This window comes from Sinohyriopsis cumingii, chromosome 17 (genome assembly GCF_028554795.1).
Source record: "Sinohyriopsis cumingii isolate HCF-2022 chromosome 17, ASM2855479v2, whole genome shotgun sequence".
Taxonomy (NCBI): domain Eukaryota; kingdom Metazoa; phylum Mollusca; class Bivalvia; order Unionida; family Unionidae; genus Sinohyriopsis; species Sinohyriopsis cumingii.
This window is the reverse complement of record NC_142977.1, coordinates 119368475-119379521: the sequence shown is the minus strand read 5'-3', so window position 1 is coordinate 119379521 and position 11047 is coordinate 119368475. Positions and strand designations below refer to the sequence as shown.

At 38.0% G+C, this 11047-nt stretch overlaps 1 protein-coding gene across 1 annotated transcript; it reads left to right on the top strand.

Annotated features, from left to right (window-relative positions):
* The first annotated feature begins 5784 nt into the window (after window positions 1-5784).
* LOC149779751 (uncharacterized) lies at window positions 5785-10748 on the top strand. The gene is made up of 4 exons (XM_089938679.1): window positions 5785-5918; window positions 7095-7160; window positions 8792-8980; window positions 9336-10748. The coding sequence occupies exons 1-4, from the start codon at window positions 5882-5884 to the stop codon at window positions 9791-9793; spliced, it is 750 nt and encodes a 249-aa protein (XP_089794805.1). The 5' UTR covers window positions 5785-5881; the 3' UTR covers window positions 9794-10748.
* Window positions 10749-11047: the final 299 nt, after the last annotated feature.

Here is an 11047-nt window from a genome sequence, read left to right as displayed (position 1 = left end):
ACGCTACGGCATGGTTATACAAGCTTGCACAGTTTTAACCAGAAAATTAGAGGTGTGTGTGATTTTGGTTATTTAACGTAGCTTTAACACTTTTTCTGTCATATCGCTACGATGTCTGCAATGTGGCAGTTTATAGTGATGTCTAGCACTGGTGCATAATGCCGCAGACATGTAGCATTATAGCCCATCCAGTCACATTATCCTGACACCAGACCGACCAGTCCTAACACTAACCTCTTAATGCTGAGCGCCTAGCGAGGCAGCTGTTAGTACCATTTTTAAAAGTCTTTGATATGACTAAGCCGGGTTCGAACCCGCGACCTCCCGCATCCGAGGAGGACGCTATGACCACTGGGCCACCGGATCGGTCAGGAAACTAGATGAAAAGATGGTTCCAGCATCGCTTGAGAGTATGTTAAAACCAGTATGGCGTGACGGTTTGTTAAGCCGCCACTGTAGTAGGTGTGTTATGGTTGGGGTGGGGTGCTCCCAATATTTATTAAAATTATTATACAAGTCCCAACCAGGCTTGATTTTGGTTAGAAGTTAAATTAGTGAAAGATGTAAAGTTCCCAGCCCCCAGTCAACAATGCCGAATATTAAATGACTGAATATACAAAAAAGTCAAATTCAACGAATAAAAATTTAATAATAGTTTAGTAGTCAAATGATTAAAATTTCCCAAGTACTCTCCTTTCGCCCGACCCTGTGATAGCCTATTGCATCATTTGATTAGTAGTGTGAAATAGCTTTCCACCTGTCCTTGTGGTCTCTCATATGTGTATTCTTCTCTCCTATTCCTCCAATTCCTTCTCCTCTTCCTCCCGACTTCATCCTAATTCTTTCTCCTCCTCGACTTCTCTATACTCATCCTTGTTCTCCACTTTCTCCTCCTCGACTCCTTCTCCTCCTCCTCTACTCTCTCCCCCGACTAGACTTGTCGACTCCGATTGATCTGCTAGTCTCACTTCCGTCTTCCCTCTTAGAGACTCGGGACTTAACTGAACCGGAAGTTCTGTCCCCCAAAAGGCTTCTCACCTTTACGAAGCTTTGTCTTTCCTTAGAATCTCCTCTCTAAGTTTTGCCGCTAAATTACGAGTGGCTTCCACGGAGTAACCCTATATTGCTCAGCAATCGTCCTAGGCGAGACTAAATTTTCGCTTGCTAGTCAGGAGCTATAATTCGGATCGAAATTGCTGTCACATTCCGATTGGGTGTTTCTTTGACCCGATCCAATCAAACTTAGCGGACAATGTCTTATCGCTGTCTGTCCACGTGGGAACGGATTTAGAACAGGATCCGTTTCCCCCTCGAGGTTCCTCTGATCTTAGAACTAAGCTGTAACACATAGGTGGGAAGTCGCGCTTTCTAACGCCTATGCCGATTCAAGATGTCTCGTCTACTCTCTGGTCACGGTAACCTTGCGTAAGAGATTAACTCTAGCCTGCGGAAATGTTTAGACATCAAACCATGGCTTTTAATAATACCTTAGTTTATGCAAGACTTACAAACTGGGGCTGAGCAAAACGTGACAACGAGATTGAAAACAAAGACAGGGTCGTTTTACTACATTCGTGATCTGGCTGTAAGGTTCTGGCTCATTCATGGGTAGAAAATTGATGCATATAATAATAATAATAATTATTATTATTATTATTATTATTATTATTATTATTATTATTATTATATCTTTATTGCTATATCAGGTCGAGTTGTCAGCAACAGAAAATTCGGATCATTATAAGACGCAAGCGCGGAGTTGAGTCATGATACGAACTTCTAATGCTGACTAACAAGACATGATGAGCAGTCAACATCATATTGCTATGATAATATTTTTTCCATAATTTTAAATTTCAGGTAAATTAATAAAATTATGAAACGTAACTGGAAAAAAAATGCTTTACATTTCATCCTTTCTCATGTGATATTACCTGAAAGCGATTTCAAGTTTTGAAACAGCTATTATGTGTGTGAATATCAGTTTTATGAACGAAGCGTGTATAGCAGGAGTCACCGATTTTCACTTCAGTTACTGTTAATAACACGAGTCATTTTAACGTATGGGGGCAGCAGACACACATATGTGATTTACAGTAATTTTGTGAAGTTGTCAGATTTGCATTACAAAAGATTTAGCCAGCTGAATATCTAGTACTGTTTATAATCGAAATCCAGTTGATAATTTTTGAACTGTTTCAGACGGGACATTTTGAGAGGCTCCGATGGAGACTTTTCATGGGAAATGACAGTATTATTTTGACTCAGTTACAATGGAACTTGCTATTTATTAAACAGGACGCTACTCATTTTAATTTGTACCTCAAGTGAAGCCAAGGCATGGTAATTCATGCTTGATCAGGTTAACTAGGAAACCGAAAGTGAAAGTTCGTTCTGGCCTCATTTGAGAATATCGTCATTGGGGATCAGAATACGAAAGTATCGTTCTACTTATTTTGGGATTTGACGGTTAAATCCGGCTCATTCGGGGATAGAAAATTGATAAGTACATAATAAAAAGGTATAAGTAACCAGGGTGAGACAACTGTCATGTGGATAATATTACCAACTGCACGTCTAGTGGACGGGCATATTTAGTAAAAATATTTATGACAAGCCGAAACGTATTCAACAAAAAAAAAAGAACTGCAGCAACAACGAACCCAATATCAACTGTACACAGGTCAAAATTTACCCTAGCTAAAACTTAATCAACCAAAAATCAGAAACTGATGCTCATGTTCCATTTGAAAACTAATATTCGAGTCCGGCCGAAATGCTGGACGTTACTTATTTCTAGAGAAATACCTACAAGTTACTACATGTATGATTGGAATAGTCATGCTAATTTTAATTCTGCAACTTGTTTTTGAAACACGTTTTGATTTAACTATGTTCCAATTTGAACACTTTTTAGCATGGATACGTTTAGACTTGATTACATTTCAGCGTACGCCTAGACTAGTACTCTTTGTATATCTGCCTATTTCGGTCACTAATCGATGTATTTACCATATGACTTCAATTGAACACTACAGAAATTATTCAATGTAACTAATTCTAATTTATATACGTACCTAGACTACAATTTTTGTAATTGCAAATATGTTCAAAAATATTTAGGATGGGGACGGGGGGGGGGGGGGCAATGCCAACACCTTCTATTCCCAATTAACCACAGGTAACTAACTGTCGCTTTTCGAAATCTGACCCATCAACGATTCCATGCTAATTTTCTTATAGCATCTGCCCATTTAGTAACTAATAACTTGTACTACCGTAAACACGATATTTGAAACCATTCCCCTATGTACGAATGAAGTATCTTATTTTATAATGGACACCTTTACGCCAAGTGTTTTGGTCGCTTTGTGTCTTCTCTACTGGAGCCATTCAGGGCCGACAAATAAGGGGGGGGGGGGGCAACCGGAGGATTTATCCCTGGGGAACGGGCCCGTAAAGGGTACCGGGCCGGACACTTTCTAATTTTATAAAATAAAATAAAAATTTTGAACAAGAACTATGAGATGACCAGTGATCGCTCTCTGCGACCCTGGACCCATTGTGGAGGACATCACATCCATACTACTTTTAAGGTGAATGCGACTAGATTGTGACTGCTTCAGTAGCTGGTTTTTGGTTCTCTCCTCTTCTCTCGAAATCTTACGTTCGGGATATTTCTTCTTTTTGCAAATTACTTAAGAATCATGATCTCTACGTATATGTGTACACTATAGTAAATTAACACATTAGTTGAAATCATGCAAGAAAGAAAATAAACATGATTTTAATTTTAATTGTATTTCTTGTTTTGTATTAGTGCTCAAACAGTTGCATTCTTTTCGAAGTAGACCCGTAATCGTGTCCTCTAAACTACACGAATTAGCACACAATCAATGATGGGTCAGATTCTGAGCCGCGACAGTTAGTTTCTCTACGCTAAATAGGAGCAGCGGAGGTGTTATTTTTACTTTCCCTTTTCACTAAAAGAAACACGTGTTTCTGTTAAGGTTGCACATCGTGCTTTTCGGTTCATACTTAAGTGAACGAAAATCAATAAGCTAGTCAATCTTCACTGCTAAATTTTACGTCTAATAAGGACAAAATAATGAACATTCTTTTTAATAAAGTGTCTTAAATAGAGCAATCTAACTTGTCTTGCCGAGCATGCAGTCAGACACAACCAGATACCTGCAAACATGATACAAAATGATCTTGGTCATTAATCAATATATGAGCGGAAGCCACTGGACTATATAGTCAAAGTACTCTAACTGATATCCATGCTGGACTCCATTTGACGACCCAGTCCAAGTACTCGAAGTGATATCGATGGTGGACTTCATTGGACTACGCAGTCCAAGTACTCGAAGTCATATCCATGGTGGACTCCACTGGACTACAAAGTCCAAGTATTCGAAGTGAATCCATGATGGACTCCATTCGACTACACAGTCCAAGTACTCGAATTGATATCCATGCTGGACTCCATTTTGGACGACATAGTCCAAGTACTCGAAGGGATATCTTTGCTGGACTCCATTCGACTAGACAGTCCAAGTACTCGAACTGATATCCATGCTGGACTCCATTGGACTGCACAGTCCAATTACTCGAAGTGATATCCATGGTGGACTCCATTGGACTACAGTCACAGTACTCGAAGTGATATCGATGGTGGACTTCATTGGACTACAGTCAAAGTACTCGAAGTGATATCCATGGTGGACTGGACTACAAAGTCCAAGTATTCGAAGTGATATCCATGGTAGAGAAATACGCACACGATTAAAATGCCATATTCATTTTTATTTTAATTTCTTTTACCGTTAGTTTGCCAGGTCAACGTTTGGGAGCAGTGGCAATTTGTTCTTGCAGTGGACACCATTCCCTATTAAAAAAGACAAATGTGTCTGTTTAACAGGACAAATTATTTTTCAAAGAGATATACAATTTAGACCTATTTATTTTAGATCGACAGCATCTATGGAAATGGAATTTATTTGTATGTAACCCAGTGTGTGTGATACTGTGTGTGCGCCCGTGCGCGAAAGATAGAGATTATGATATTACAAGGCTGCTCATATGACAATAGTATGTACTTGACTTACTTTGTCACACTTAAAGTCTAGAACTCATCATTCGGAATCTCCCGGTTTATGTTTCACATCTTTGATGCATCAGCGTCTATCCATGCTAAATTCTTTGGTGATAACGCTTAACATCTTTATCAAGTTATTTATATAAAAAGAAATTATGACTGAAGAGATCTGGTCCCAAATGTGTTCAACGTATGAAAATACACGACTGATATGCAGGAATCTTATGCTAGTCTAATCGCGAGTCGGAAGCATATGAAATCTCTCTCTCTCTCTCTCTCTCTCTCTCTCACACACACAGAGGTATAGTTTTGATCGATCCAGCATTCAGTTTTGTTTTCAGTCTTATAAAATCATTTTAATTCGCATCATTAATTATTACACATTTTAAACATACGATAACGCTGCCCTCGTTGTTGATGTAAACATGCATAAATATGATACGATCATGCTGCCCTCGTTGTTGATGTAAATAAAAATATGATCACGCTACTAGTTGATGTAAATATGATCACATTGTCCTCGTTTTGACGCAAACCAACATTACGTCAATAATGCTTCAGAGAATTCTATGCGAATGTCGGAAAAAGCATTCCCAGTGGGCGGAGCTAAATTATTAAATATTACATTAGGTTTCATGCAGGTATAAAACAAGAAGTTCAAAGGACCTGGCCAATCTGATTGCCAGAAATCGTAACGAAAGGACCTGGCCAATCAGATTGCCAGAAATCGTAACGAAAGGACCTGGCCAATCAGATTGCCAGAAATCGTAACTAAGGGACATGGCCAATCCGATTACCTTAACGAAGAGAGATATATGTAATTATTCTACTGCTACTTGAACAAACAATGTATCTTCTCTATAAATTGCACGCGCTGGGAGACGCATAGGCTCAGATGTTTCAATTTAAATCTGACAGTTGATAGTCGACAGAGAGGATGTTATTTTGTCTTCGTTACATCCTATAGCATTACAACTTGATAAGTGTTTGCGTTTATTGCCTGAAAAACGTGCCCCAGCAACCAAGTGCAGAGTATCAATTCAAACGTATTTTTCATGGTATGGTAATGTTAGGTACCAGTTTTATCCTGCTAAAAGTAAACGCCGTAAGACTTGAGAGGGTTTGGTTTTCCACCAGCGTCTCTTTTCATAAGCAGAACTTTGAAGCTGCGAATGTCACAAGCACGACTGATCTGATCATCTTTAGAGTATCGATAATTGAGCACACCAAGACCCTGCTCTCTAACCTCCACCAGCTTACCGTTCGATTCAGAGTCAAACACATGCTACATGTCTGCGGCATGATGCCCCAGTGCTAGACATCACTAAAAACTGCCTCATTACAGACATCGTAGCGATATGACTGAAAAATTGTTAAAAGCTACGTTAAAAATCCAAATCACACACACACACAGTCAAACACAAAATCTGTTCACCATGCTACATTTCGTTAACTGGCTCCAGTCCGATATACCTATTTGACCTAGCCTTTGTCATACACACCATTTAGAAACGACGTTCCTCTTCCGACATTCGCATTTTCATTGTTCCCACTGTTACGTCAGAGTCATCCGGACAACATTCTTTTCCTATCGATGCCCAGCTACGTGAAACGAATTGCAAATATAACTTAGGCACAAGGACACTGATCTCATTCAAGAGTGCTCTTACAACTTACCTATTTCGACGATAAGAACAGGCTTAATGGTGTAATAATGTTTAGTCCTTAATTATTGTCAGCATATTTATGTTTTGTAATTGATGATGTTTGTTTTCGCAATCTTGTCTTTGAATATGTTTTTAAATATTATGTAATATATTGTAAAAGCTCTTAGAGTTCCTGAAGTTAAGGTGCAGTGCTAAGTCCCCATTAGTAGTAGTAGTAGTAGTAGTGTGCAGTGGCAATAAACTCACACTTATATACATATACACATTACTTCGATACGATGTGCAGCACAGTTACAAGGGTTTATCGTCTCATTTTTACGTTCCAGGTTTTCGGGGGAGTATGCTGTGTATGCTGATCATGTTTGTGTTTGCCTTCATTAAATTTGCAGCTGGTAAGTAAGTGATCCTGTTTTTGTTTGCCTTCTTTAAATTTTCAGCTGGTAAGTGGTCATATTTATGTTTGCCTTCATGTCATTTGCAGTTGGTAAGTGATGTTTGTACTTGCCTTTATTACATTTGCAGCTGGTTTGTGCTTGCCTTTATTAAATTTGCAGCTGGTTTGTGCTTGCCTTTATTAAATTTGCAGATGGTAAGTGATCGTGTTTATGTTTGCCTTCGTTAAATTCGCAGCTGGTAAGTGATCAGAATATTAAAAAAATTCTGTTTTCTCTCAAAGTGAAAAGTTACGTCATAATTATAATGTCATTCTGTAGTGATCACGCGACTCAAAGTTGAACAATTAGCAAAAGTTTACGACAGCTGACAACAAAAATGATTTACTCAAGTCATGCACTCACTCACACTCACATGCATACATACATGCATACATACATACATACATACATACATACATACATACATACATACATAGTCAATCATCGGGGGCCCCGACTGGCCGAGTGGTCTAAAGCGCTCACCGTTCTGGATTACTGCCATTTCACCTCTGTCTGCGTGGGTTCGAGATCAAGGCTCGGCTAGCGTGGTTACGTGGGAAAGCCTGCCAGTAGCCTTTCGTTGGTCGGTGGTTCTTCCCTGGCTTTTCCGGGGTTCTTCCTCCACCAGTTATACTGGCCGCCATATATAGAATACCGTGTGCTGAAAAATGGCGTTAAACCCCACAACAACAAAAACAACAAATCCTGTGCTGAAAAATGGCGTTAAACCATAGAACAACAACAACTATAGTCTGACTGTACATCCCTGTTTGTTTGTACCCTCTTCCCGATTTACAAAAACGAGAACGTTTAATGTGATAAAAAGTGCACAGAACTAATTCAAATCATTCATTTATAATTTCTAACCTGACTGACCAGAATGGCACTAATGCTGGTATCTCCTGCACCATTTCATGCTTAACGGACTTTCAATACTAACACGGCGCCATATTGCGTACACTATAGGCTAGTTTATTTCCATCAGACGACATAATGACGTAGTTCATCCTGTTCGGCAACTGCTGAATAATTGCGTAAATTACATAACGTTGAGAGTTTGGAATTATATCCCTCTGCATACATGAATACAGAAATTAAACCGCTTGTTAAATCCGCATGAAAAGCAAATATGTAGTTGTCATTATTTTCCTTTGCTTGAGTCGACATTGTAAATATAGGAAGCAGACGACTTATGTACAGATATAGTGGTGACACACCCCTTTGCTAAAAATGGACTTGTCCAGAAACTGGAAATGGATCCGAAGATGTCCGTCTATTACACTGAAAACTTCCGTTACGCATGAAACGCGCATAAGATGACGTGTTAGGACCAATCTACGCAGAGTCAGCTTAGAGACTATAAATCAATGAATGAATTGACTAAGTTCCTTGCACTTTTTGTCACATTAAAGGTTTTCTTTATTTAAATCGTTAGGGAGGTACAAACAAAGAACAACATAGTCAATCATCAGTCAGTCATCAGTCAACCTATACATCAAGCAACTTATCTGCATACAAATACAATTATATCATATATATTCCTATGAACATTTTCATGTTTGACAAGCAATCCCTATTTTATTTAATAGGTGGCGCCATTACATTTACATGCAGCCGTAATCCCTTGATTACGGTGCTTCTATCAGGTGGACTGCTCCAGTTCATCGTCGCCTTCTTCTTGCCCATCGGGTTTTGCTTCTGCTGGGAGAAACACAGGATTCTGGTTCACGCCTTCGTAGTCGTTATACTGCTTTTGACCGCCGCATACATTACAGCAGGTAATATTTTTGCTGTATTTGTATTTTTAAATTGTTTGCTGCCCGGTTGTCATATACGCCATTGTCTGTGTCCAGCTTCTCTTCTGTGTTTCTGCAGGCACTTAAAACACATTTTGTTTTAGAAAATTAAAGAAAACAGATCAGATCAATTAGAGACAATGATCTGAGAATATTACTATTATTCTCTAGATTGATTTCGTAGAAACTTCATATATGAAAATGATTTGCTACTTTCCAAGCATATTTGTTAGAAGTAATAATCAACATTAATGTATGCACCTGTCAAACTTTAAATACCATAGAAATAATTATCGATAACAACAATTTACCTAATACATTATATTCCGCTTTACAGGATGTGTAATTTCATCACAATCACGTGAACTCCTTCGTACCCAAAACAAGACAACAAGCTCACCATTGACATTAGACCATTCAAACGAGACGAAGGAGGAGACGTTTACCGCGAAATGTAATGTGACGTATGACACAAAGGAGTCGAACTCCCGTGAAGAGGCGGATATGAATACCGTTTTACAGCCTTGGTTGGATGGAAGTAGCTTGCTTGAGGATGAAGAAAGTAGACTCAATTCCTCGTTACAAGACGAGGAAAATAGACAAAAATGCCGAATGGTCTTGCTGAAGTTTACAAATGTCATCTTTCCACTTGACGTCATTTTGGCTGCTGCTGCATGCACAGCATATATCTATGTAAGCGTTCAACGTAGGAAATTACGTCCTAAAGTTTACGACGATAATGGCATGTGCATCCCTGATACAGATCAAAGCGAAGATCTTAGGTGGCGTGGCTAAAGGAACTATCAGACATTGTGCCCGTTATTACAAGCTGTCTGCATAAAATGTTACTCTGATCAATATTTTGACTTTGTAGAGGAATCTGAGAAATTCCAAGTCCTCCTCCTTTAGGGCAAATATCTCGTGTTTGATTTTTATGATTAAGGAATGTTCCATGTACATTTTATAATACCGTATGTAAGGTCTGCATTGACGGACAATTTCAGGTTCTTCGGGTATTCATTTAACCCCGTTTCATTTACCCATGTCGTGTCTTGTTATTTCGCAATAATTTTTGTAATTGTGAACAGGAGAATTCACATTAACATACCGTTCTTATTTATTAATTCCCTCCGAATTACTATTTTCATTGTAAACAATGACGTCCGTACGCTAGTATGCCGAGTACTCTGGGAATTACTTGCGTATGTCTAATATAAACATCACGCCAGTTTATTAGGCATACTAACTTGTGTGATTATGAATCCCAGGTCGTGGGACAAAAACAAATACACAATTCGTGAGTGCCGACATACGAAAATGGTGCAGTGCGCAATGAAAAAAATAGAGAAAATAAGTGTAAATCTTTATTTAATTTTACAGAAAATAGTGGATTCAATAGGAAAACAAGCAATGAATGTCCACAATTTTTTAAAAGAAATTTTGGCTGTATCTCGCAACAAAAGATCTAATGTTTGAAATTTAAATTTATATGTAATGATCAAACTTTAAATTTATATGCCATGATCAAACTTTTAATTTATATGTAATGATCAAACTTTAAATTTATATGTCACGATGAAACTTTAAATTTATATGTAGCGATAAAATCAATAAAATATAGGTCCATTCCATTCCGAAGAGATTTAATGTCTTCATAACATTTTGTAAATAATATTTTATCATATTAAAATAGACAATTCATGTTCATAGCTGTGTTTGCACATTTCTAGTTATGTACATGTATATATATATATATATATATATATATATATATATATATATATATATATATATATATATATATATATATGTGTGTGTGTGTGTGTGTGTGTGTTTGCGTTCGTGCATACATGCATGTATGCGTAGGTAGGTAGGTAGGTATATATACTAGAGTATATACGTACAATCATTTGATCTATGGACGTACATAAATGTGTTTTTAAACTTGATAATTGCTGACAAATAAATCTCTTCTGTAACACACTGATACCGACTTTAATAATTCCCAGTACACACGAATCTCTTTTTGTAGCAAAACGATAATGGCTT